Here is a 27,888-nt window from a genome sequence, read left to right as displayed (position 1 = left end):
TGTGTGTTTCTAGCAGGCCTAAATGACATAAACCACTCACTAAGTTTGCTAAAAGGAAACTTTTGAAGATACATGGCTAGCCTAGCTAGCTTGCCTTGTTGCTGTGCCTGTAGCATCATGCTTCACAATTTCAATGTTGATGTTGATGTTTTGTTGCAGCTCTTAAAGGGACAGTGTGTAGAATGTAGCGTCATCTAGTGGTGTACTTATAATTAATTCATTATACAAAAAACGACTATAAATTTCAGTAATATGCTTTTTTTTTTAATACAAAATTTCACACAATAAGTCGTGCCTTACAGTTGACATGTTTCACTGCCATCTTTCTGCTACGGATACACGAAGGAAGAGAACTTGGTGAATGGAATTAGCCTCTGGTGGTGCTTGCAGCTAGTATGAGACCGCCGAGTTGACCGCCGCCTACCTTCCACAGCCAGGGCCTGTTGGTGGTCGCCGCTGAGTTTCGTGATACGGGCTCCCACTTGTCTACCTTTGCTTTGCTCTCGCTTGCTTTAGCTAGCTTCTTCCGCAAGCTGCTCTTGTTAGCCACTTCAGCGAATTCTTGCTAGACACTCTTGCTCGCCGCTCCGTCTAGTTTCTGCTCACCGGGCTGCTTGCTCGCTGACTCACTCCTAATAATAGTTGTTAGTAATTGGTGGTATCCTTGTGAAGTGTGGTCTCTCTGAGACACCGTAGTACACGTGCTTAAAAATTGTTGCATTCTGTTAGTTCACCACTAGATGGCACTAAATTCTACACACTGTCCCCTTAAGCTCCTCTCTAAGCAAATACAGTGAAGTGGGAGCTAATTCTTCTTTATTGTTGTTATTTAGCATTTCAAATAATGATTTTTAAGCTATGTCACATTAGTGAACTGTGTCTTAAGAGTGCACAGTAGATAGACAGATATGTTCGTTTTTAGGGCACAATTATTAGTAATCAAGGAGGCCAATAACCGATATGTGGAGCAGATGTTCAAAGTAGAAAAAAAAAAAAAACATACTGAGAGTTCTCAGTTTCAGAGGAATCTCTAATAAAGTCAATTAAAAACTTAAATAATTCCCTGACGTAAATATTTGTCAAAATACAAAATATTAGTGCCAATAATCAGTCAATCCCGATTATAGAGACATTCCGATTTTGTACAAATGCCGTAAACCGAAGCAATCAGAGCTCAGGTAAGAAGAAACAATGTAAATGAGGCCCGCTTCTGTGTAATGAAAGTTAAGATTGCAGATCCAACAAAACACAAACACTGTAATACCTTTCTCATTGTGTCTGCCTAGTACACTGGTTTTGATCATGTTTTTGTTGTTGGGCGTGAATTAGCATTGAAGGCAGCACTAGCTTGTTTACCATTTGCGATTTACGGTACTCTAAAAAGGCAGCAGTTGTCGTAGTGTGACCCCGTTGACAGACGGGGCGATACATCAATGCCAGTTAAAACACAACCTCCCTGGTAGAGGTAAATAATGCTTTGCAGCCTGATGGAGTTCCTAAATTTGATCTCGGCTCAAGGGCATCGGATCTCAAAGGGCCAGCATCAATCAGACAAGACAAGGGCAGCTGTCATCTGCGTGGACTGGCTGCCTTCACTATCAACAGATCTCCTTGATAGAACTGAGCACCGGGATGTAACGAAGGGATGTCAAGTGGAGATTCTGGGTTGAGGTAGATGCTAAAGTGGTAGCAAAAGCAGCTCTACCAATACTAGATCTTTTTCATCTTGTTATTTTTGCACAACAGATCATTAGGAGCTATTATTAGGTAAATTCTTATTAAGTGGTCTGGGTGTTTATTTACTCAGCAGAGAGTACACAGTCTCTTCTTGGGTAAATGAGCTTATTATAAATTTTAACACACAAATAATGATGCTGGTTTGCATATCTGCCTCACACTCAAGAGGTTTATTTGAGATGGATAAAAAGGGTGGATTTTCCTGCTTAACTCATATTCCACAAATATTAATCAGAATGGTAGGTTTAGACTTTTTTTGTGTTGACTTCCCCTTTGTTCCATACACTGTTAAAAAAATAAAATTAAAAAATACTGTAATATAACAGAATATTATTTGTTTTTTTATTTTTATTTTATAGTTTTTCTGAATTTTAAAAATATAATTTAATTTACAAAAATAAACAGATTTTACATGACAAATATGAAATTAAATCGTTGTAACTGTAAAAACACACAATTTTTCAGTTTTTTTTAACCCAAAAAAACGAAATACATATATTGATTATTAAAATACGTTCACAAATGTATCGTAATTTCACTAATAATTGACTGTTATTTAATGGAACAAAAAATGTTTAAAGAAAAGTTTAAAGCCCTAGAAAGAAATGAAAAAAACATTCATATTTAAAATGCGCAATTTTGCCATAAAAAATAATAAATTTACTTTTTTTTTTTTTTTAAGTGAAAATAACTACAGTTTAAATAATGTCCTAGATGGTAGCATTTTGGTAATTTTCTGTTATTTCACAGTATTTTCCTGGCACCCCAGCAACTGGAAAATTACCGTATTTTTTTCATTTTTATAAGAAAGTATTTTTCTGACGCCCTAGCTGCTGGAAAATTTACGTCCCCCCCCACACCATTTTTTTTTTTTACAGTCTATGTTGAATTGTTTTACGGCTTTTGCACACTGATTTCTCATTAAATTTTACCGCAAATTTCAGCTTTACAGATGCAATGTGGTGGTGCATGCTGCCATAGTTACCTATCTAAGTGTCACAAAATACTGGGTTTGAGATTTTTACGATTTTTTTGACGCCACAACAGTCTTACTTACCTTTCTGATATTTATGGACTTCTTAATGAATTCAAAGCTGCCATAGAACTCAAAGAATTCACAAAGCAGTTTCTCTATGACAAAGAAAAGAAAAACTCCCGTTAGTTGCATTCAAATGTATCAACGCAGCTAGGCCTTTGTGCTCACGCTCTCACCCAGTGTTTCCGTGTTGCTCTGGAGCTGAATCCTGTCGAAGTCGCTGACAAATGTGCAGTCGTTCCCCTCGATCACGCTCTTGTCCGCGGGACCTTGTGGGATGAAAGCGGGGGACACAAGGTAAATGGCGGTCTTTAAACGCCTATGACGGTTATAAATAAGGCACAGATGGATGGTGTTGATGTTTGCAAGGAAAAAGAGCGAAAAGAAATATGAAAGGGCATGGATCATGTCCTTTCTGGACTGCCCGGTGATGCCCTTGTTAGCAGTCACCTTCACCATGATGAGGTGCGTCCGTGTGTGTTCATGCAAGTGTATCCAAAGGAGGTTGGGTCATCGACCTTACCAAAGTGATGGGACTTTTATTGTGCTGTAAGCACTCTGGGTGATCGAGACTCTGCTAAACGGGGTAAAGGCAGTGAAGCAGGTGGTAGTGCTGGCGACCGTGGAGGGGTGGGGTGGGGGCGGTTTTGGTCTGATTGCTTTTGGAGGGCAATTATCAAGCAGCCAAGGTGAAAGTGAGGGAGAAATAAGAAGAAGGTTCAGTTGCGGCAGTCTGCTGTGGTGGGGGCGCTTAGCCATATTACCTAGTAATATACACAGTAAATAAAAAAATATTATGTTCATTAAGTTAAAAAATATCCAAGTAACATATTTTTATGACTTATTGTGCATTACTTTTTGTGCAAAGAAAGGTCTCAACAACTACAGCCAGTTTCGGCAGCATGAACTCGGAGCATACTGTGTTAGTGCACATTTATGAAAAGCAAGAATTATGCATTCACAAGTTTTTTTTTAATTTTATTTAACATCAACCCACAGACACAACCATCATTTTGAGACATGTGAAGAGTAAGAGGGGGTGTATTTGATGATGCTCTCGTCATCTCAATATGAATAACTGGGATGCTAATGCTCTGCTGAGCTAATGCATCTGCAATTGACAGCCCGGACAAGTTCTTTGTTTTCTATGCATTTATTATTCTGAACATGATGTTTTAAAAATGTGTTACAGCCTTCCAGGCAGCCTGCATTTATTTATTTATTTATGTTTAGCACAAGGCACATTGTCATAGGAATTTGAATGTAATGTCATGCTTGGAAATTAAAAAAATATTTTAACTTATAATTATAATTATATATATATATATATATATATATATATATATATATATATATATATAAATCAATAATGAAGTTGTAAACATAGTAAAAGTCAATGTATCAATTTTATATTCTTTGTCATGTAGACATTGGTGGTTTTAAGTAGACTTCAAGGACATATAGTGCAATTCTAACCATTCATTTAGTCACCTAATAGGAAAAATAAACAGTAAATTGTATGAGGACATTTTTTTTGCTCTAGGAAAGTCAAGCAATGATAAGCATTTAAAAGATATCACCTTGTGGAAAATGACTTGTCTAACATTTGTTCACCATATTATTTCGTCAGTGTAAGACAATAAATTCCCATCAGCAATTAAAAAATACACACACCTCTGTCAAGGCTTAACCATAAGTCAAAAGGAATTGCGGAGACAGACGTTTTTATATGCTGCTGCCTTGAAATGAGAAAAATATATATATTAAACTTCTCACTTGAGTTATTAAATTCTTATATCAGCCAACTTTTCCATTTTAAAATATACGGTAACTGCAGCCAAATGTGAAATTTAGAAGAGCTCTACATTCAACTGTTAAATTTTTGGATAAGAATTTCAGTCATTTTCTACCTCTTATCCTGTTTAGGTCACAGGTAAGATGGAGTCTTGATGACTTTGGGTAAGAGGCATGGTACACCTTGGACTGATTGTCTGTTAATCACATAATCTGTAACAAACGTTTGAACAAGATTTATTGTAGATTTTCAAATGGAAGAATAGCCATCGTGAAAACTAATCTTGTTTTTATGTGGCTAGGCAAGCTCACATTAGTTAAAAAAAAAAAAGCTTGGCAGAGGCAATACTATTGCAGACTAGCACTCATTTAACTGACATTACCTGCAAGGTTTCGTAGATGGTCCAGGGTGGGGATTATCGAGGGGCTTCTCCCCTGCAGGAAGAACACCACCATGACTGTGAGAGAGAAGTTTGTGATCCAGGCCCCGGGGATGCTGCTGGTCACTCCTTTTGCTCGGGCCCAACATCTCACGGTGAACACCAGGTGACGCACTCGAGGGTCCAGTTGGCCATAAAGGTAAAGCAACTCTGAGCTCTTCATCGCCACCCTGTGGACAAAAAGCTGGTTGACGACTAGTGCAACTGTTGTTTGATTTGATGCAAACATTCCCTGCAAAATCAACAATGTGAGTGCGATGAACACATCCTGCAATAAATACAAGGACCTGAAAAAAATTTCCCACCATAAAATACCAATAAAAAAAATTCAAATACAAAAAAAATGCCAGAAAATGAATATTTTGGGGATTGACTGTTAAGTGTCCATAGTTATAATAAACTATATAGTGTATAAATGTTATATGTAAATTTTATCACCTTCAAGCTAATTGCAGATATTATATTTACAATTTTCACCAGCCATTTGAGGTATGGCAAAAAAATAATTTAAAATTAATAATAATGATACATATAGATACTAAAATTAAAAATAAATTGTAATATCTAACGTACATTGCCTGAGATGTTATTAAAACGTTTGCTAGCGTCACTGAAACTGGCATCCAAAATCACCACAAGAGAGCAGCCTTTTCTTTGGCATGGTTGGGTTAGTTTGCTGCGACTTTTTTCTTCCTGTTGAGACATTCACTTGCACAACGTAGTCTCCACAGCATAGACAGGAAATTGTAATGGCCAAAAGATATATGTGAACAAGAGTCGAGAAAAGTCCCCCCCGGCAGCCGAATCCGCCCACAACAAGCATCCTGCAACTATTTCCGTCGAAACTACACAGCGATTTGCTCTGTATTAGCGTGCATGTGTCACATTACGAGTGGGCATGTGTCACATTATGAGTGGGATGTCAACAATCTAAAGAGTCGACATAAAGATAAACACAAAGCGTAGTTTCAGTTACGCAAGCACTGGGCTGACTCTCCAACGGCCTACCTTGTCTTTAGGGTTTTCACTATGTCATTTGTGGTTACAACATCACAAAGAAGGAATGCACATTGGCATTTCGAGACTTAAAGAATGAATGTGAAAGCTGCGACTGCAAGCGTTATGGAAGAGGAAGAAGACCTGTTGTTGGCGGTGAGGTCACACTGAAAACCAGACGGCTGATGGGAGAAACGGACCAAAGGGCATCGGGCATTGAGGATCTTCTGCACACCGACGCAGCCGGGCCCAAACTGGTCCACGCATTCGCCAATGACAGACAAGAGGCTCTGCGTGACACTGCGCTCTGAAGAGGCACGCTTCATCTGGTACTCCAAGGCCATACCGGATGGTGGCTACACAATGAAAGAGATGTCTAATCAGACGTAAAAAAGAGACACACATACATGTGGTGACGTGCTAATTATAGTCTGAAAATATTCTTGCTAATTTCTTATTATTTTGCATATGCGTTTCATTATGTATGTGGCAACGCTTCCGACGTTAATATAATCCAAAATATTGCAAGTATCATTATAATATTTTCAGACTATAATTATCACATGCACACATACATTTTGGTGACAATCAGTCATGTTTTTTTGACATAAAGTGACGTACGTGAATAATAATATAATAACAAATATTGCAGGTTTCGTTCTAGAGTCACTGACGAATAAGGATATTACCGTACCAGAACCAGCAGAGTTAATCTAATTGAAATATTTATTCTTTATTATTTACTCTTATCTACAATTTTACTATTATCCAACATACATCTACACTGGAAGGCTTTCTACAATGGTCATATAATATTTCAACTTAAATTAGCCATCTAAACAAAACAACCTAGTAAGTAAAATTCTAATGAAAAAAAAACTTTTTTTTTGGACATATAATTTAAAAAAAAATTCAGGTCATATACTACATGATGTCCAAATATGACCACTACATACCAGTTGTTAAAAGGATAACTTATTTACATAATCATAATAATGAGAAACCCCTTAACTGCTCCCATGGGTTCTTGACTGTCTTGTGAATGATACAAGCGCCTGTCTTTAAATGTATTTCAATAGAAAAGTCCCAGATTGGTTATTTCTATTGGTTATCTTTCACGCCATGTGATAATTCAGAGGATGGACATCATCAGACAAACTTATCAGTGTCTGCACATGTTCACATAAATTTTGGTGAGAATCCATCACGATTTTTGTTTATAAGAAAGAATATGAAGCCTGAGATGGTTAGACGTGCCATCTAAATTATGGCAATACTTGACGACGCCATACGGCAGTTTTATAGCACACACGCAATGCGACAGCGCTGACGTGGACTTCACAAAAACGTCCAATATGGCAGAATACAGGGTATGTCATTATCCAGTCATCCATTTTGATACTTAACTCATTCATTGCCATTGACGGCTTTAGACGTCAAAAATTCATTTGAACTATTTCTATTAGTTTAACATTTTTCCACTTTTGTTAATAAGTGTGAAAACCTATACTTTTTTATTGTACATTTAGAACAGATATAAAATTTGTGATTAATCGTGAGTTAACTAGTGAAGTCATGTGATTAATTACGATTACAAATTTTAATCGCCTGACGCCCCTAATTTTTAATGTTTATTTTTTTAAATTGTGAGGTAACAAGTGAAGTCACACGATTACGTACAATTAATTTTAATCACCTAACGCCCCTAATTTTTAATCTTTTTTTTTTTAATTATTAAAAATTAGGGGCGTCAGGCGATTAGAATTTGTAATCGTAATTAATCGCATCACTAGTTAACTCATGATTAATCACAAATTTTACATCTGTTATATATGTACAATAAAAAAATCTTGGGTTTTCATACTCTTGTTAACAAAAGTGGAAAAATGTTAAACTAATAGTAATAGTTCAAATGAATTTTTGACGTCTATTGCTGTCAATGGCAGTGAATGAGTTAATATGCTTTACTTATTACTTTTTAGGGAATCAGATGCCATTGATTTTTGCACTTTTAATGTTCATAGACACTGCCTCATAGAACGAAGGAAAAAACATTTTGAGTCGTGTGTTCTTATAGGATTTGCTAATATCAGGGTGGTCATCAACAGGGATTTGAACATGGATTCACTGCTTATATACTTAACTAGATAGCAGTAGCCCTGAGATTTTCTGGCAACCAGAATTGTTATTATCAGATATCATTGCCCTGTTTGTCTTTACCATCTTTAAATTCCTTCCACTGATGCCATCTAGGTCCAGAAACATGTCCAAATCGCAGCCCAGCTTTCCAAAGCCATTCACTGATGAGCCAAAGGGTTTAATGGAGCATTCCGGAAAATAAGCAGCGGCAATGTCTTTGAGCATGGAGCACACGAGGAAACGCAGTCGACTGTTCTCCTCAGTTAGCTGGTAGGCTTCTGTCAAGGAGACTATTTGTTGGTCTATCTGAGGGGGGAAACAAATATGTACAATATCATAAACACGTTTTAGTTTTAAAGTTTGAGATGTATCACAAATGGTACTAACACTCTCTTCTTGACAAAGTCTCATAATAAGATCATTAATGGGAATAGTAGTTTGTGAGTGGGTCTCTTTACTGGACTGCTGGCTGGTTACTTCTGTCAGATATCTCAGGGTCATTAATCTTGATTTATAAGGAACCAGAGATTCATGGTTGTTACTGGGGATACTGGCAGCATCGAGTAATGAGTAAACGCTGTCCTGTGAAGCAAATTCCACCACTGCATGAATTCCCTGGAAATGAATCACAAAACAATCAATATTAGACTTTAGTTAGTCAGCACATTTTCATTGTGTTGAGATTTTTACTTACATAGCTTTCGTACGTGAAGTACTTTTTAATATCACCATGCAATGATAGAAACTTGAGGATTTTTTTCTTATTGGTCATTTGGGGACAGTTGATGAGAACAGATCTTTCTGCCTCTTTTTGTCTTTGCGCTTGGACAGCGTAAAAAGACAGACGTCCATCCTTTTCACCTGCTGAGAACAGAAGCAAGAATTTACCAAATGCTTTATACCGAAATGCTTTCTCATGTTTGCTGTTAGGATGAGACTCTATTATCTTATTATTATTTTTTTGACAATTACTGCATATGACTGCTACTTTTTGTTGCTATTAAAGGGAGATAGACGTGTACTGTATTCATATTAACAGTATGACAACAGCGTAATAAGCACAATTACATTCACAAAACGACGCACGGCTTTTGAAGTACAGTACCGACATTGTAGTGTAAAGACAGAATTGATAATTTTAATGGATAATGGGGATGTTAACTTTACTAACCGGCTTCGTCCTTTGTTGGTGGGTCGGCATGGGCTGCGACAGCTGTAGTTCCGACTCTTCTGTGAAAAACTCTGTCCACCTTTTGGAGACATTGTACGAGTTTGCTCCTTCCGCTCATATGTACCCTGTGCGCAGCAATGGAGGACGCCATTTTTGTTGACGTACGACGCATGCGCTGCTCCTCTGTTTTGCCCTTCCTACGGCACGCGAGAGACACCAAATGTAATCTGATATGCCTCCAAATAAAACAATCACTTAATATACAGTAATTTACTTTATAGATAAAAAAAACTTATTGCTTGCTTACGTTATTGAAACATCAATGTATTTGTCATTGGTAGTGTTTTAAGGTAAATTTAATAACACGAAACTATAAATTTAATACGTTTTATACGTATACGCAACGCTCAGCTAAAACTATAGTCTACATGTTTTCTTTATTTGGTTGTAACGATTAGTTGCCACAAGTATTATTAACAAAAAAAAAATGCTTGCTTTTCAAATCAGAAGAAAACGGAAAACGAAACCCAAATGTAGGCGTGCTCAATGTGACGGCACATGCGCAATGATATAGTTCCACGGTGTAGTTCCTCAAATGCCGCAGATCGGTAAACGAGCAGCCAGTGTGACGTGGACGCTACTGACGGACTTATGGAAAGAAGTCGCTATTGATACTAGTGGTAATGCCACACTCTTATTTATTTATTTATTTTTAACTTTGTGTATTATGTAATAAAAATGAATATTTTGCTGGCGAAAGCGGACACTCAAGGTTAGATGAGTCTCTATACATGTTTATTTGATTTGATTTAAGATGATGTAACGGAACAGTCATTTGTTGACATTTATTTTAAATAGCGGTCTCTTATTGTTCCTGTATGTTTTCAAGTATTTGTATTTTGGCTGCCACAAAAAAAAAAAAAGTCAACTAGATGCCGGGTTGACTACTGTCGAGGTGCCCTTCAGCAAAAACAGCATACCTGGTGAATAATTTCGTTTATTTTAGGTTTTGTTTCTTTTTTAGGGAATTGTAATTTGCAATAGACAAACAAACATTCACCATATGAACCAAATTATTACTTTAGTTATGATTTAATCTATTTGACACAGGCTGATGTCTGTTTGTTTTTGTTCCAGTGAGTCTACGTCAACAAAATGGAGTACAACTATGACAACCACATGCAACTGCTTTTGGCACATATGAACATTGAAGACATCATCAATGCGGCAGAGACGCTCTATCAGCTTGAAGGAGAAGAAGAGGTAGAAAGTGGCTTATTATCTGAAGGTGACAGTCTCTCCCCTGTTGCAATGGATGGGAATGAAGAGATTGGAAACTTTGTGAGTCTGGAGTCGCAGGAGAGCTACTCTGACGGAGCTGGAAATGTCCGGCACGGGACAGTGGCAGACCTCCTGTCCTTTGTCAACATGCTCTCCGACATGCAAGCGGAAGCACTGCAGCACCTGTCTGAGGAGATGGGAGTCCTGCTAAATAAAGTGGGTATATTTTTGTATGTACATCAAGATGAAACATTACCTGACAGACTGAATAATATCTGGCTTACATGCTGTTTAACAGCCCACACTAAAAAGTCATTTGTCTTTATTTGCAGAATGATATGGTTGTAAAAAATGGGCGCTATAAGATCAACAAGGATGTACTCCTGTTTTCCTGGCAATTGACCTACAAGAATCGTGGCTCTGACCTCGTACCTAAGGGCTCCTTTGGGAAAGTTCACTTAGCTCAGGACATCACGACCCGGAAGAGAATGGCTTGTAAACTGGTACGTCCTGTTGGCAAATATTTGGAATTACTGTGACTTTTTCCCCACCCAAATGAAAACCAGTGTGAATAGTTAGGCTTTCTTTTAAACAAGAAGAGGAACAGAGCTCTTTGAAAAAAAAAATTGCAAAATGAGAAATAGAAATTGCACTAATGGAAACAATTACTCAACTGCGCTGAGCTTTTGTGACGGAGTATATAAATGCTCGTTTAACTTTTATTATAGTACCCACACACGTGTATAGTCAATCGTCTTACAAGGAAAATATTTACAACCTTGGATTTCTGAGTCAGATAAAGCTGTTGACTTTGGTGCACTGTACACACATAGACACACTACAGTGGCAACAGCTTACTGGCACTGATGTCATACCTGTATATATTTAAACACTGATTTCCCAGCCATCATCTGACAGTGTTTGACAATTATTTTATTATGATTGAATGGCTGACCTGCTGAGTAGTAAACAATATGACGCCTCATGCTTTATCTTGTAATCTAGTATACCACGCTAGAAATTTTATTTATTCTTTATTCAATTGTTAAAATCAAATCTTGACAGTCAATAAAAAATACTGGATCCTCCATTATTGAGTGAGATGACAGATTGCTTAGTATTTACTTGGCATTAAAAAGGCTATTTTGCTTGTACTCTTCTATCTACTGATGACCAATAAAACTGCTTAAAAATAACATTCCTCCTGGTATAAACGTATTGTTTTTCACAGATTCCCATGGAGAACTTCAGAGGGGCCGAAATAGAGTTCCAGGCTCGCTTCTGCCATGAGAACATCGCCAAACTGTACGGGGCTTTGCTGTGGGAACGGAACGTGCATCTCTTCATGGAGGCCGGCGAGGGCGGCTCGGTCCTGGAGAAGATCGACAGCTGCGGGCCGATGAGAGAGTTTGAGATCATCTGGGTGACCAAGCAGATCCTTCGGGGCCTGGAGTATCTTCACTCGCACAACGTCATCCATCACGACATTAAACGTAAGAGCAAAAAATGACTGGTGTTTAATAGTTCAGGAATATTTTCCACCAAAGGAAGCTACTGTTTGTGAATAGTTCTGAAGGTTACAAAAATGACTGACAGTTCTATTTCCCCTCTGTCGCCTCGAGAAATCCACCTTGATAATACGATCTAAAGGCAGCCAGGTCAGACTGATGGAATTTGCCAGTTCATAACTGAGATTACAAGAATCTTTTTGTTCAGTATGTGGAGTGCTGCAGAGGTTTAAAGTTATGTAGCTGCATTACCTGAAGCACATAAGCTGCGACAAAAAATGCTGAAGTGACTCTTGTCAGCCTCTTTGCCAGCCTTAAAAAAAAGTATGAATTCTCTGGAATTTCCAATTTGCTATCTCCTCTACAAGATACATTTTAGTTTTTAGGCAGGTGAGTAAGTTAAACAATTTATCATGTTGTTGCTGCTGCTAATATTTGCTCTCTACAAATTACATGATGTAATTAGGCGTTTGTGAGTTTTAAAAAAATATAGGGGAACATCTACGGTCAAGCACCCCTGAGGTTGTACACTTTAATAACGAAACATTAACAGTAATTTATACATGTATGACAAATGGGGAGTTTAAAATAGTACTTTAAGATAATTAAAGGGGAAGCCAACCTTTAACATTTCTTAACAATAATATGTTACATGTGACTTCACTAGTCTAAACATGGCATTCTGATGAATATTACATTTGTGGAATATGAGTTATGCAGCAAAATCCTGCCATTTGTTTATCCTTCTCAGGGGGCGGCCATTTCGCCGCTTGCTGTCGAGTGAAGATGACATCACAGTTGTTGCCAGAGCCCTGAGCAAGGCTCAGGCAAAAACCAATCACAGCTCATCTGTTTTCTGAAGCTGAGCTGTGATTGGTTGTTACCTGAGACCTGAGCAACATTGATGTCATTTTCACTCGACAAGAAGTGGCAAAATGGCCGCCTTCTGATATTAATAAAAAAAAACTGCTGGATTTTGCTGCTTAACTCATATTCAACTAACGCAATATTAACCAAAATATTGGATTTACACTAGTTGGGCTGTATAGAACATATTATTGTCCCCAAAAATTGGGGGTTGATGATATTTATGTTCTTTTCTTGGCATATGGCTTTTTATTACAATAAGAAGCCAGTTTCCCCCTCTAGAAAAGCCATATTTGTGTCATCCCCATCCTATTCATAATCAGTGGTTGTTTTTTGTTTTGTTTTTTTCCTTGCGAGAATTCAGCACAGACGTGAGGAGTAGTCATTTTTATTTAGTTAACCGATAACACTACTTCAGAACTACACTATGTGATGTATTCTCACAATAAGGACCCGTCTCACATGCATTTATTATCTCTTCTCTCTTTAGCCAGTAACATTGTCCTGATGTCAGACAAGGCTGTCCTGGTGGACTTTGGCCTGACCGTGCAAATGACAGAGGACCTGTATATCCCAAGAGACCTGAGAGGAACCGAGGTAAGAAAACAAGCAGATGAGATGCGGTCCGGTGACTATAGTCCGAGTTTATGTTCTGTTTCCCCCCCGGCTTGACCCACACATGATTACAAGCAAAGGTCTTGCACTTGGTGGAAAGTCCCAAAGCAGGCTCCCAGTAGGAAAAAAAAAAGAGAAATAATGCTTGCAGACACACTTTTGTGTTCAAGCCAAAATTACACAGCAGGCTGGAATTTCCAACACGGAGGTCGAAGCTGTTACTGTGTTTACTTTCCACACACGATTACTTTTGACGCACCGGTCTAAAGGTTCACTCATCCGTTGTCACAGGAAAATACTCACTATGCACTTGAAGCACTTGTTTTCCTGTTTGTTGTTTAGAAGTGAAGATGCGATTCTTGTTAAATAATGGCCCTCTTTTATTTTATTCAGATGTACATGAGTCCAGAGCTTGTTTTGTGTCGTGGACATGATACCAAAACAGATATCTACAGCCTGGGAACTACCATCATTCACATGCAGACTGGCGACCCTCCCTGGGTTAGAAGATACCCACGCACCGCCTACCCATCGTACCTCTACATTGTACGTATTTTTCAAAGGCGTACATGAGCCAACATGTTTGAACGTAGACGATCAGATCTGTTGAATGTGGCTCGGTTACTCACTTCCTCTTGAAACTGTTGACAGAGAATAAGAAGCAGTGTGATTCAGTGAAGTGCGTATTAATCCTCCCACCTCACTTTTCAGCAGGTTTAACAAGTTATCATAACTCAGAAAACAAAATCTAGGTCACTGCTTTGGAGTTGTTTTGGGGGATTACTGCAAAACCTGACTGTCTGTCATTTTCCCTCCCCTAGATCTACAAGCAAGCACCCCCCCTGGAGGACATAGCTGACAACTGCAGCCTGGCCATGAAGTCTTTTCTGGAACGAGCTCTGGAGAAGAACCCCTCACTTAGGAGTTCAGCGTCGGAGCTGCTGAAGGATGAGGCCATCAACCCGCCTAAAGAGGACCAGCCCAGGTGTTGGAGTCTAGACTCGGCTCTGGAGGAGGCCAACCATGCCATGCTGTACCAGCAGAACCAGCAAGATGACACCACTCAAGGTATTTGAATGGTATTAGGTATGGAGGACCAAAACTGCCAAAATTAAAAATAAATACAAAAGTGAAAATAAAATGGATGCATAAAATATAATTATCAAATTAAATACAAAAAATAAAGAGAAATAGAAATAAAAACAAAACAAAACAAAACAAAACAAAAAATATATCCATAAATAAAAGTAAAAAATAAATACTAAAATAAAAAACAAGATTAAAAATTAAATAAAAATATAAGAATAAATGTGAAAATAAATGCTAAAATAAATATAATTAAATATCAATCAATAAATAAAAACGCTCTGCTCTCACATTTGTTTATTTCATACTGCAGATGCTTTGTCAGGACAAAATTGTATTCAAATGAGGGGGTGGTCCTAAGTGTGTCTTGGGTTGGACTCCGCCGTTGCAGTGGACACGATAGTCGTCCATTTCTGGAGCTCTCCATGCAAGCCGGCGAGACTTCCTTGTTCAGTGACCCGCTCAGAGTCCAACCCAAGACACGCTTAGGACCGCCCGCCCCCTCATTTGAGTAACATTTCGTCCTGACAGAGCGTTTGCAGCATGAAATAAATAAATGTGAGAGCAGTCACACAGCGTTTTTATTTATTGATTGATATTTAACTCCATTTATATATTTATTTTCGGATTTATTTCCAATTTAGTTTTACTTTTTGAATCTTGTTCTTTATTTTTGTATTTATTTATGTATGTATGTATGTATGTATATGTGTGTGTGTGTGTGTGTGTATATAAATATATATATATGTATGTATATATATATATATATATATACATACATAAACAAAAGTGAAAATACATGTTAAATAACGTTATTTCCATTTACATATATATTTTTTGTATTTAATTTTGGAATAATATTTTTTTATATCCGTTGTTATTTTTACTTTTTTGTATTTGTTTACTTATTTATTTATTTACCCCATTCGGCAAACACCAAGAACTATTATGCTGATTTGTTTGGAGTTGATCAATTGCCACACAAATTAATTGTATTATATGTATATTTTTCCCGTTTTTCCTACAGACTCTTCACTCTATGCTGAAGTTTCTGTCCCAGTGAAGAGGAATGGCTCCTTATACCTCGACCTAGGGGGCTTGTCTGGCTATTGCCCGCTGGTGACAGGACCCCCCACTTCAGAATATGGCTAACATTTCCACCATCTATGCATGCGGGTGACCTTTGGTTTAGGCCAGCTAATAATATACAAGAAATCATTAATTGTCCGACTCCACTGTTGCGGACCAGTGCTTATCGCGGAGCAATGGACTGCTACAGGGGACACCGCTCACTGATGACCTGTTTATAAGACTCACATTGACTAATTAGCTAATCCTTGGAGATGGAGTTGGTTTATGTGACTCACCGCACTGCAGGTCAGTAGTTGGAAAGAGGTACATTTGAATATATGTGCATGGATTGTTGCTATCATTTAGTAAGTTTTAATTCAAAAGGCTTTTATGATGGTGTGTCATTTCTAAATGTTTATGCCTGTATTATAGTCTATCTGTATTTTCTTCAAGTATGTGTGCACACTTTGGAGTCATGACTCATTTAGTCCTTCATGGACTTCCTCATTTTAATTCCTGTGGAATATAAAAATCATCATCATGTGATACCCAATTCGTGTTTTGTACATCCTGTGAGATGAGCAAATCTGTGCGTGTTTTTTCAAATTAAATTCAAGTATTCAAACACATGCTTTGTTTTCATTGCTTTACATTTACTATGGATTGTTTTGTAACGGCTGTCAATTTCACTTTAAATGTTTGTTGGCTTTACTTGATTCATTCATAGTCATCCATACATTTTCTACCACTTATCCTCATTCGGGTTGCAAGTGTGCTGGAGATTAGACCAGCTGAGTCGCAGGGCATTCTTTCATGTTGTGAATATTATATGTAGTCTCCAGTCAACTTTTGAGTTATTGAAGACAGTGTTTTAATATCAATAATAAAAAAAAGTTTGTACATGGTTCTAATTAATAGTTTTAAAATGTGGCATTTCTGATTCAGATTTTCTTTATGCACACAACACATTTATTTTTTCGCAATGCAGGCGCTTTATTAAAAAAAAATCCTTTGCAAGTTTTGGTTGACTCATCCCTCAAGAAATCCCTGTCATGTGCAGTTTTACTGAAATTATACCCAAAAGCTGAGATTCATCTGTGAGAGCTTTTAAGTCCAGAGCACTTAATTCAATCAATACGTCAAACAGACTAACCATAAAATTTTTCAAAAATACATTGAAATGATTATGTTCTATATACAAAACATCTGGTGTTGATCACAAAAAAAGGCAAAGTATGAACTGTTATAGTGTCTGTAGAATAATTACAAACAACACATGGTGTAAAAAGGACCAAAAAACATTATATAACTTATATTATATATAACACATATTTGTAACTGACAAAAGCAAAAAGAAAACTGACACTTTTGGCTCCTAACCACAGCTCTAATAATCTCACGTTCCTCTTTCTTAACCCTGTGACATATGGGGGCGGGGGTGTTCTCATGTGTATTTTTTTTCAAACCTGAGTCACATTTGACGAGAGCAGCAGTGACGGTGATGTGAAGTAGTTCCCAAATAAATGTCAAAGATGAACCTTACCATCTGCTGATAACAGATACTGCAGCTGGGATGGGAAGTCAGGTCAGTGAACCACTACAACATCAGTGGCCATTGGGCAGTTCCTTTTGTAAACCAGAATGTCGACATTGGGGCAGTAATTACACTACATCTAATTGTAATGTGGCAGAGAAAAAAGACCAAACATATCCACAACCAATTATGCCATTAAAGAAACAAGGCAGGCATCAAGTTACAATGGACTATTAACATCAATTTTCCTTAGGCATAAATAAAATATCAATCAATCTCTTATTAAGCATAAAGTAAAACAAATTCCTTAAATTGACATAAACACATCCCCAGCCATTTAATGTCCTCACATTAAACGTTTGTATAAGTAAGACTTAACGTGTGACAATCTATGATGAATAGACTACTAAATATGGTACCAATATTAAGAACATTTATTTGATCATTGATAAAATAGAATGAAAAGGTGACAGTATCAAAGTGTAAGCCACAGTGGAATAAAGGAAAAAACAAGAGATACTCATTTTTTGTCAATGTTGTAATGTTTTTCTTGTGCAAAACAAAATATGTAAAATAAATATGGTATATAGTACAGTATCAATCCCAAATTGGATACCCTGTTACTTTTGTAAATGTGGTGGATTATATTCATAATGTAAGTATTTAATTAGGATAAACCATTAGTGCACCCTACTGAATGACAAAGGATTCTATATATTTTTTTCCTTTTATAAAAGTTAGTATTTAGGCACTTTCAGGTGAATCACTATATATTACAATTTCATAAGAAAGTTATTTGTTTTCTCTGAATAATTCAATTTAGAAAGTAAAACATTGAAGAGAAACTCATTTATTACACAAATTCCTTAAACATATTGGGAAATACTTTTTAGAAGCCCAATTGCTACTTTTAATTTTCAAGTAAAGTACATTTGCCTTTAATCATATGTACTGTTTAAGTTCTAATTTTATTAATGTGCGAAACAATTTCAATTGCATCATTTTGAGTACACGTTTTTTTTTCTTTCTACATTATGGCGCAGTGTCAGTGTTCAAACTGTGCATAATATTTCAATGGCTTATGAAATGTACTTTTCAGGTGGTAGGGGTGGGGGCACTGAACATTTAGGCTACTACGTTAGTGTATTTAATGTTTGTTATTATGGTGGTACTTGTAGGGCTATGCATTTTTTTTAGATGGAACTTGATGTAAAACGTTTGAGACTCGAAGCCAAAATCGGATTACAATGTCCTATGAATCATGTTAACTGCATTGTTTTACTTTTACCATTAGATGGCAGTCAAATCAAATGCATTACCGGAAAGCGCTAATAGCTCTCAAAGTTACTACTGACAAAACGCACCGGTGAGCATTTCACGGTTAGGATATAGCTTTAGGAATTATTGTGAAAGTTAAAAGCGGATGTAGATATTTTTTTACGACTAACTTTACAATTTAAAAACATAGCACCTGTTGTTAAAGGAGACGCGCGCGCACGCATAAACAGAGTCACACGCGTCCACGATAAAGATAACGTCACTCGTGGAAGGGGAGGCAAGTCGCCGTTAGACTCCAACCAGGACCGGCCCGGGATACATACGAATAGCTTCGCTTCCTGTGGACTATGTTTATTCATTACTAACCTTCTTGGACCATCTTTGCGCGTTTGGAACTTCCACAGATGCTATGTTTCCGGATTCTGCTTCGGGTTCGTATCTTTGTGTGATTTGGACTTAAATCACTTCATTTAAAGTATTGCAAATGGAGCAAACTTATTTGTTTTGTATGCGCTTTGCAAACGAGAGAATCAAATTTCACTACTACTTGCTTTGATTCACGTGTGTAATATTGTTGGGACCCTTAGTCTCAGATGAGTGTCTAAAAAAAAAAGAGAGGACAATTTCCCGAATTCAAATGCGATGTTTGCAGAAGCATTTCTCATGGTTCTTTCTAAAATGTGACTTACTCTAGTGTAGTATGGTTACCAGTACACCGACTAATGCAAGAAATGCAATTTAGGCATTTGACTATGTGTTGCTTACAAAGTGGCGTACGTACGTGCGTCAGCAACTCTTTATAAGTCCTAAAAGTACACTTGCATAATTCAAAGAGATCAAAGTGGAGCTTCCCTTCTAAAACTGCTCGGATTTTGTGGGCGTTGTCAGACTATTACTTTAGCAACGTATTTATTAGTTAATTGCTATAAAATATTTTTACTTAGGTGTAAAGAAACACGACTGGCAACATTTTTGTCATCTTTGCACTTGAAAGCCATTAGGTCCAGGTTTGCATTGATTGGAGCTGTAAAATGGCATTCTTGTTGCATATTAAAAGAAAGAAAGAAAAGGGGGAAAAAAGCAATTTGACAGCATGCAGGTTTTTGTTAGAGAAATCATACTGTAAAAACAATACTTCTCATATGTAACACTCAGTCTTGTTGGCTTTGCAGAACCCTTCATCCTTATGGCAGGCCTGTGTTAGGTTTGAGGCCGGAGTAGAACCACAGGCATATAGGGCTTAAAGGTCACTGGGCAATGCTTGCTGCCATGTTGCGCCAGAGCACCGGCGGAGGATCTGGAGGTGGTGGTGGCGGCAGCGGAGGAGGAACCAAACTCCCTCTGGGCATCTCTCGATTTTCCAGCTCCAGTTTGAACACTGTCACTTTGGGCTCGTCTGTGTCCGACAAGGTCTCCAAGGGCCGTCCAATGCACTCGTCCAACCTCGAAAGCCTCTCCTCAGACCCGAGCTACATCTTGGAGACAGTCAGCGATGTACGCAAGTTTGCTGATGTGTTGCTCCAGTTCAGAGGAGTTTTCGTCTCTGCAGGTATGTTTGAAATAATGTCTCTTAAGAAGTGTTTCTTTAAAGGGGAAGTCAACATAAAAACATTTTTCTTTCTTTTCTTCCAGGAGAGCTCAGTATTGTTCATTCGATTTGACATCATCATTGCTCTCCTTTTTTTAAAAAAAAAAAACTAATAAATTAAAAAAAATTAATAAATGTTTTTTTTTTTAATTTTATTTTTTAAATATATATACATATATATATATATATATATATATACATATACACACATATATATATATATATATAAAACATTTTTTTTTGACAATGATATGTTCTATGCAGCCTCATTGGTCTAAATATGATATTTTGGTAGATATTGTGTTAGTGAAATATGAGTTAAGGAGCAAAATCCAGCTGTTTTTATCCAGCTCAGGGGGCGGCCATTTTGCCTCTTGCTCAGCTTCAGAAAACTGGTGAGCTGTTATTAGTCGTTGCCTGAACAACATTGATGTCATCTTCAGTCGACAGCAAGTGTCCCCCCCTGAGATGGATAAAAATGGCTTGATTATGCTTCTTAACTAATATTCCATAAATGTAATATTAATCAGAATGTCATGTTTAGACTAGTGGGGTCACATATAACATATTATTGTCAAGAAAGGTTGACATACACTTTAATCACCATAATTATCACCTGATTGCTATCTTTGTGCTCAGTCCAAAGCACCTGCCCGATATAAAAGTTTTGCTTTGGGTGGGTAGGAGTTTATTTGCTGTTTTGAACACTTTTTTGAGTTATTTTAATTGACCACCCCGCAATAAGTGAATTTCTGCAGCATTTTATAAATACTCTATTTAAATATACCTTGGCCATGTTTTTAAATTGATAACACACAAATACTGTATAAACAGTATTTAGTAAAGTAAGTCAATGTAGCTGTCAACTAAGTGTTGTGTACACACTGGTGCTTTCACTGTAATGTACACACCCTGTAGACAGTGTACCTATTTTGTCCTCTTGTGGCCTTGGCTGCGCGGCCAATCAACTGGCCTTATCTCTCTTTTGGTTGGAGGCTATTGCTCTCTTACGGGTAAAGACCGCTGCTGACAAAGAATAGTGAAAAGAGAAATATGTTTATTGTTGTTTTTAGGGGAGAAAAAGTTGAGCTTGCACGTTTTATTATTGTGGTTCTAATAATGCTGCCCCTGTAATCAAAATAAGGCCAATATGACTATACAATCATACGGTGCATTATTGTGCTACTGCAAACTACATGCAAAATGAATAATACACTCTAAAAACAGTTGGGTCAAAAATAACCCAACTATGGGTCAAAAATTGACCGATCCTCTACTTTGGTTTATTTGACCCAACTTTGAGTCAAGAAATACGTCTTTTAGTGTAAGACAACACATATATATTGGTCAGAACCTTTACTTGGGTCAATTGGGTAATTTTGTATAAAACAACCCAGAAATTTGGGTCAAATTGATCCATGAAGTGGATCGATCCATTTTTGATCCATAATTGGTTACTTTTGACCCAACAGTTTTTAGATTGTAAATTTGATTGTATGAAGCGTCAGAAGTCTGACGACCTCCCTCAACTGGGAGCAACAGACGCCTTTTGACTTTGAGAGACTTAGTCAAACAAAACAAAAGCGCCCTCTTAGCTAGACACAAAGAAACCGGTTCATGATGTAATTACGGTGAAGTAGGGGGTGGGTGGACAATATGATTTTTAGACTGTGCTGCAGATGATTCCAAATGAATCAATTTCATTAATTATTAATAACTAATGCAGGAAGAAAGAAAAAACTACCTGGGAAGTGCAATGGCCACCTTCAACATAAATGGGTGACTTAATGACCACTTTTCTGAACTGCTGGGGGTCCATTTCCATTATATTGACAAAATGAAGTGGAGTCATCTTTCAGACTTCAAATTAAAATGTCTTGGGAATGTGTTCAGTAAACATGGGCTGAGTTATGCGGATGCGGTCACTTGTAGTAGATGCTAACGTGACTGAGTATTCCCATTAGGGCTTGTTTTAGCTAAATGCAGGAAACGACAGATTTGAGAGCCGGATTTGGATGTTGAAAACAAAACCCTCCACTTTTGAGGAAAGTATTTATGGTATAAATTTGCCTCGATAACATTTCAAAAGTCTGCTCATTGTCAACGAATGGGCATAATATTCGCTTAAATGATTGTTAAAAATTACATTGATTGTGAATTGGTTGAAATAAGTAATTGGTGATTAATCATGTCTTAAAGCAACACTTAGGAGCTTTCAGTTTACGTTGATTATGGCGGCGCCATCGAAGACAAAAGCGGTATTGTTATATCTGAAGGAAGACCTAATTTCCCATGAGGACAAGCGCATTGCGTTGTTTTTTAGCTTACGCTAGCTAGCAGGTAAAATCCGGGCCAATGTTGATCCTTGACTGTCCTTTCATCAGGGGTAGCTTTTGACATCTGCCATAAAGCAGTCAGCACATTTGTAGTTTTTTTGTGTGGAAATGTTCCTATCATGCTCTTCAAAATTGCTTCGTGCCAGTAAAAATGATAGAGACCCCCTCAGGCCTGGCAAGGGTACCATTCAACTAGTCGATGTTTCGTCAGAAGAGTTATGAAAATATTTTATCTAGGTTAAAAAGTTCCTTAGTGCTACTTTAAAACAATTGAGGCAAAAGAGAATTAAAGGGGAAGCCAACCTTAAACATTTCATGACAATAATATGTTATATGTTGACCTCACTAGTCTAAACATGACGTTCTGGTTAATATTACATTTTTGGAATAAGAGTTAAGCAGCAAAATCCAGCCGTTTTGATCCATCTCAGGGGGCGGCCATTTTGCCACTTGCTGTCGACTGAGGAGGACGTCACAGTTGCTCAGGGCACAGGCAACGACCAATCACAGCTCACCCGTTTTCTGAAGCAGAACGTTGATTGGTTGTTACATGAGACCTCAGCAACTGTGATGTCATTTTCACTCGGCACCAAGTGGCAAAATGTCCGCCTTCTGATATTGATCAAAACGGCTGGATTATGCTGCTTAACTCATATTCCACTAATGCATTATTAACTCATTCACTGCCATTGTCGGTAAAAAACGTCAAAAATTCATTTGAACTATTTCTATTAGTTTAACATTTTTTCCCCCACTTTTGTTAACAAGAGTATGAAAATCTTGAATTTTTTTTCATTGTACATTTAGAACAGATATCAAATTTGCAATTAAACGTGAGTTAACTAGTGAAGTCGCCCCAAGTTTTAATATATTGTTTAATGAATTTATGGCAGTGAATGAGTTAATAAGAATACCAAAATGGAGATGTAGAGGTGTACAACCTTGTTGAAAATAGCATTTTGTGTGGCGATCGAATTATATTTGAGTCATTTTCATTTGGTTCTCATCTGTGATCGACATCTTCAAAGTTTAGCATAGAAACTCAGAGACAGCTAACAGTGACTTGCATTGTGATTGGAAGTGATTTAAACCCCTCTTCAATTTACGGCCATATTGTCCACATGCTGCTTCACTAAAGTTCAAAGCTTTCATTGCTGTGGTCACTCACTGAGAGTAAGCGAAAACCCTCCCACCACTGCCCTTCCTCCTCTGTTTACCACACAGTCCAAAACAATGCTCAGCTTTTGCTCCGGGTCCTCTGGGTCCCCTTTGCGGCTGAATTCACAGTCAATGACGTGAGCGTGACCCCCATTGTCCCTGGCGGCATCCCCACTCTCACACGCTCCTGTAAAGCGACAGCGTTTCGCACAAATTGATACTTTCCCAAGTCCAGAATAGCTGCGGCCTGTGAGAATGATCCCTATGGGGGCTTCCTCAGCCGAGTCCTCCAAATAAGACATTTTAAGTTTATTTTGATTAGTAGTGCATCCTTAGATGGTTATTACTGCATGGTGGAGCCACAGCCAATGGACGCACACATGACTGATTTCTGTCTTCAGAAGTTGTTTATGTGACTGGTCTGGTGTCCACTGTCTGCACACAAACTCTCCACTGGGTTGTAATGTAGATATTTACATTCTTCTGTAAGGTTGTGACCTAGTTCACTGCACACTTGTGAAGGACATGTCAGTGATTGGAGGAGGTTATTATTTCGAGGTTGGTCCTCACTGGGGTCACAGAGGACATCATGAGACCTTATGAGTGAGCTGTGGGGGTGGTCTCTCTGGCCCATTTGTATTTGATGGTAAATAGGCACTCTAGAGCCTATCTCAATCATATTACCTCGTTCACTGCCATTGACGTCAAAAATACATTTTACATACACCTGTCTTACTAAAATAAGCAGCCTCGTAGACAACATACCCCGACTCCCACGACAGCTCCTGAAATCTGCACTGAATTTGAGAGAAAAAAAACAAACCCTGTTGGTTGTGGGCCAAATGTTTGCTACTTTAACTCATTCACTGCCATTGACGGCTATGGACGTCAAAACATCATTTTAACTATTTCTATTAGTTAAATTTTTTCCCCACTTTTGTTAACAAGAGTATGAAAACCTAAAATAAAAAATTGTACATTTAGAACAGATATAAAATTTGTGATTAATCGTGAGTTAACTAGTGAAGTCATGCGATTAATTACGAATGAATTGAATCGCCTGCTCCCCTCATTTTAATCATCTTTTTTTTGTTAAGTATTTTTTTAAATAATCTTTTCTTTTTAAAAGAGAAAAAGAAAATATAAAAAATTAGGGGCGTCAGGTGGTTACATTTTTTAATCAGAATTAATCCCATGACTTCACTAGTTAACTCATAATTAATCAAAACATTTATACCTGTTCTAAATGTACAATAAAAAAAATCTAGGTTTTCATACTCTTGTTAACAAAAGTGGAAAAAAATTTAAACTAATAGAAATAGTTAAAATTATTTTTTGACGTCTATAGCCGTCATTGGCAGTGAATGAGTTAAAGTAGCAAACATTTGGCCCACAACCAACAGAGTTTGTTTTTTTCTCTCTCAAATTCAGTGCAGATTTCGGGAGCTGTCGTGGGAGTTAGGGGTGTGTTGACTACAAGGCTGCCTATTTTAGTAAGACAGGCGTGCCTTCTGTGTTTACACCTTCAAGCTCTGCCAAGCAGAATGATGGCCAATTTTTGCGTCAACCGCATAAGCGTAAAAACTGCACCAGCCAGCATTGACAATGGAAAGTTGAAAGCAAGGTGTAGTTAATTAGTTTTTCCCTCCTTTTATCAACCAACCAAATTCAAATCTAGGACTTTTTTAGGGCCCGAGCAGCGACTGCTGCGTGAATCACCTCGAGACATGAACATTTGGAGGCATTTGTAACAGCCTCAACATACAACAAATTCTTAAACAGGAAATCCTCCATTTTGATACACTTTTGGAATTTGTCGCCATTTTTTGGTCCTTTTATAGAGGTCCTATTTTAACAAACAGTACAAATGCAATTCTGAATAATAATCATTGTCAAATTACTTCACAGCCATTACTTTTGATGGCATTCATCATTATTACGTTTTTATTCTGCTCTATATTCAAAATTCTAATTCAGCGCAAGCTTTCAGTATATACTGATGGATTCACAACAATTATATACAATGTCACAGATTCTTCTACGGCAGTATTGGATCAGTGTTTAGAGCAATTGCCTGCCACCATGGAGGACCTGGGTTCAAACCCTACTTGGACAACTCTTCAGCTAGTGCTGCGGAGCTTTTACTGGTAAACAGGAAACGATGGTTCGAATCCCACCTCAGACAGATTACAGTTCAAGTGTCTTTTTATTCATTTGTCTTTCAGTTACGATTAATTATTTGCAATTTTCCACATAATGTATCTTTCAAGTAACTTCAGTTTCTTTAGAAATGTCACTTTGTCTAGTTTAGAGTGTTCTTGTCCTATGTGACAGTACCCAGTTTTCCGAGGGCCCTTTATAGCTGCTTGCACCTCAAGTTTTTATTGAGAGTGTAGAAACTTGTGCTCTACAGAAATGATCTTTGTCTTAACTCATTCACTGCCATTGATGGTTATAAACGTCAAAGATTCATTGTAACTATTTCTATTAGTTTAACTTTTTTTTTTTACCCTTTTGTTAACAAGAGTATAAAAACCTACACTTTTTTAAAGATACTTTTAGAACAGATATAAAATTTGTGATTAAGTTAACTCGTGAAGTCATGCAATTAATTACGATTAACATTTTTAATCGCCTGACGTTCCTCTAATTTTTAATAATCTTTTCTTTCTTTTTTTAAATCGCATCAGGCGATTACATTTTTAATTGTAATTAATCGCATGACTTCAATAGATAACTCACGATTAATCATACATTTTATATCTGTTCTGAATGTACAATTAAAAAAAATCTAGGTTTTTATACTCTTGTTAACAATAGTGGAAAAAATGATTTTTTTGACGTCAATAGCCGTCAATGGCAGTGAATGAGTTAATTTGCCAAGACCCATTTTGAGCAGCATTTAAGTTAGTCACAAAGCTGAACATTCATTAGCATGAAAATCTAAAACCTTTAATGACATTTAAATGCAGTACTGTACATTCATATTGTGCTTAGACTGGGTGAGGTTAATTGCTGTGCTTCAGAGGAATCCTGCCACTGACACAGCAACTTTTAAATACTGCGATAAGCCCGAGTGTCTATGCAGGAATGATGAGTGCCCTTTTAAAAATGAATAAAATGCATCTTTGATCATTTTACACGCCGTCATCTGGCAAAACGTTATTTGAAAATGTACAGTATGTGCATGACTCATTCCCCTTGCCCTATGTCAACTATTTACTCTGAGTCATGAGGAATCTTTGGTTAATCATTATTTGAGTGAATACCTTAGCTCAGGTGTTGTGTAATGAACATGGACACAGCTCAGCTACACTATAATGGCTTAAGATTTGAATTGTCTAAAATACATTTTGGGTAGTCTTGTTTCGTTTGTATCTTTTTGGAAAGTATTCTGCAATTACAATTCAACGTTCTGGGAAACTCTGGTGTGGGTCCTCTGAGAAAGCCTAAAAATATTTTTCAGTGATTTGGGTGCAAAATTAGCCCTACTTGGGCTTTTCACCAACCATCCAAACTTTTTTTTTTTTAAAAGGCTCTAACTCTCCTCTGTTTAGATAGTCGATCCCGCTGGGTTTTCTGGGATCGACTGTTAAGTACTGCTAGCAGCGTCTTGCCTCTGAAAAGTTCCTTTTATGGTTCTTCTAATGTGCTTGTATATAAAGCCAGTCTAAATCATCCAAATGATCCTTTCCAACGTGGGAAAAAAAAATCATCTCTTTAAGATCAAGATACTTGGATTGTCTTGGACACTTAAAGAATATCGTCTCGATTTAATCATAGTGTATACTTATCTTGCAAACTAAGCTGACTGAAAGGATTTATTACATTACCTTAATTGCTTCTTGTTTAAATACACCGCTCTTTACTGCTTTCTAGGGTAGAATTGGATATTTGGGGGATTAATGCCCAATGTTTTGTGACATCTCTTTGTTCTCTTTTTTAAAAGGAACCATGTCACGATGAACGAAGCAACACAGGCTTAAATTTACAATCATCAGTTTACAATGGTGGCACCTTGTATACAGGTGGCAAAGACATGCTAACTTGTCAAGTTTAATAGCCTTAACTGTACTGCAGCTGATTTGTAAGCCGTTTTCAGTTTAGAACCCGAGGGAACATCCTCTAAGTGTCTTTCTTACCTTCCCCCCTGAAAAAGATTTATATTTATGGGTACTCTTTTTTTTTTTTCTCTAAAGCGCCTTAGTCTGCCACACATTTCAATACAATCCAAGATTCCCACACTTGAGACT

The 27,888-nt window shown here is 37.3% G+C and overlaps 3 protein-coding genes across 6 annotated transcripts in view; 2 read left to right on the top strand and 1 right to left on the bottom strand.

Moving 5' to 3' along the window:
- Positions 1-9,500, bottom strand: part of mtpap (mitochondrial poly(A) polymerase) — a 10,938-nt gene extending 1,438 nt beyond the window's left edge. Inside the window, exons 1-8 of one of the 2 annotated variants that reach the window (XM_077554507.1) lie at positions 9,314-9,500; positions 8,837-9,006; positions 8,530-8,757; positions 8,224-8,448; positions 6,148-6,359; positions 4,951-5,177; positions 2,950-3,042; positions 2,795-2,868 (exon numbers count right to left, since the gene is read on the bottom strand). In XM_077554507.1, the coding sequence (XP_077410633.1) occupies positions 2,795-2,868; positions 2,950-3,042; positions 4,951-5,177; positions 6,148-6,359; positions 8,224-8,448; positions 8,530-8,757; positions 8,837-9,006; positions 9,314-9,485 (1,401 nt within the window). In that variant the 5' untranslated portion in view covers positions 9,486-9,500. The remainder of the gene's footprint in view (positions 1-2,794; positions 2,869-2,949; positions 3,043-4,950; positions 5,178-6,147; positions 6,360-8,223; positions 8,449-8,529; positions 8,758-8,836; positions 9,007-9,313) is intronic. The other variant, XM_077554508.1, reaches the window with a different exon arrangement.
- Positions 9,501-9,894: 394 nt separating this feature from the next.
- map3k8 (mitogen-activated protein kinase kinase kinase 8) lies at positions 9,895-16,652 on the top strand. 3 transcript variants are annotated; one of them, XM_077555003.1, is made up of 8 exons: positions 9,895-9,993; positions 10,451-10,810; positions 10,927-11,097; positions 11,826-12,087; positions 13,460-13,566; positions 13,978-14,130; positions 14,406-14,652; positions 15,698-16,652. In XM_077555003.1, exons 2-8 carry the CDS (start codon positions 10,469-10,471, stop codon positions 15,820-15,822), a joined length of 1,407 nt encoding a protein of 468 aa, XP_077411129.1. In that variant the 5' UTR covers positions 9,895-9,993; positions 10,451-10,468; the 3' UTR covers positions 15,823-16,652. The 3 variants fall into 3 exon arrangements, with proteins under 3 accessions (XP_077411129.1, XP_077411128.1, XP_077411130.1); XM_077555002.1 differs by having other exon boundaries at positions 9,930-10,085; XM_077555004.1 differs by lacking the exon at positions 9,895-9,993 and adding an exon at positions 10,114-10,296.
- A 2,125-nt stretch (positions 16,653-18,777) lies between these two features.
- The window catches only part of arhgap29a (Rho GTPase activating protein 29a), a 32,704-nt gene continuing 23,593 nt past the window's right edge, over positions 18,778-27,888 (top strand). Inside the window, exons 1-2 of the mRNA XM_077554388.1 lie at positions 18,778-18,984; positions 19,726-20,102. Coding sequence (XP_077410514.1) covers positions 19,811-20,102 — 292 coding nt within the window. The 5' untranslated portion in view covers positions 18,778-18,984; positions 19,726-19,810. The remainder of the gene's footprint in view (positions 18,985-19,725; positions 20,103-27,888) is intronic.

Source organism: Vanacampus margaritifer, chromosome 20 (assembly GCF_051991255.1).
Source record: "Vanacampus margaritifer isolate UIUO_Vmar chromosome 20, RoL_Vmar_1.0, whole genome shotgun sequence".
Taxonomy (NCBI): Eukaryota; Metazoa; Chordata; class Actinopteri; order Syngnathiformes; family Syngnathidae; genus Vanacampus; species Vanacampus margaritifer.
This window is presented reverse-complemented; position numbering and strand designations above follow the sequence as displayed.

Coding starts and splice junctions, on each gene's coding strand:
- map3k8 (XM_077555003.1), top strand. CDS start 10,469: ATGGAGTACAACTATGACAACCACATGCAACTGCTTTTGGCACATATG. Junction 11,098..11,825: donor AGAGAATGGCTTGTAAACTG/GTACGTCCTGTT, acceptor TGTTTTTCACAG/ATTCCCATGGAGAACTTCAG. Junction 12,088..13,459: donor CATCCATCACGACATTAAAC/GTAAGAGCAAAA, acceptor TTCTCTCTTTAG/CCAGTAACATTGTCCTGATG.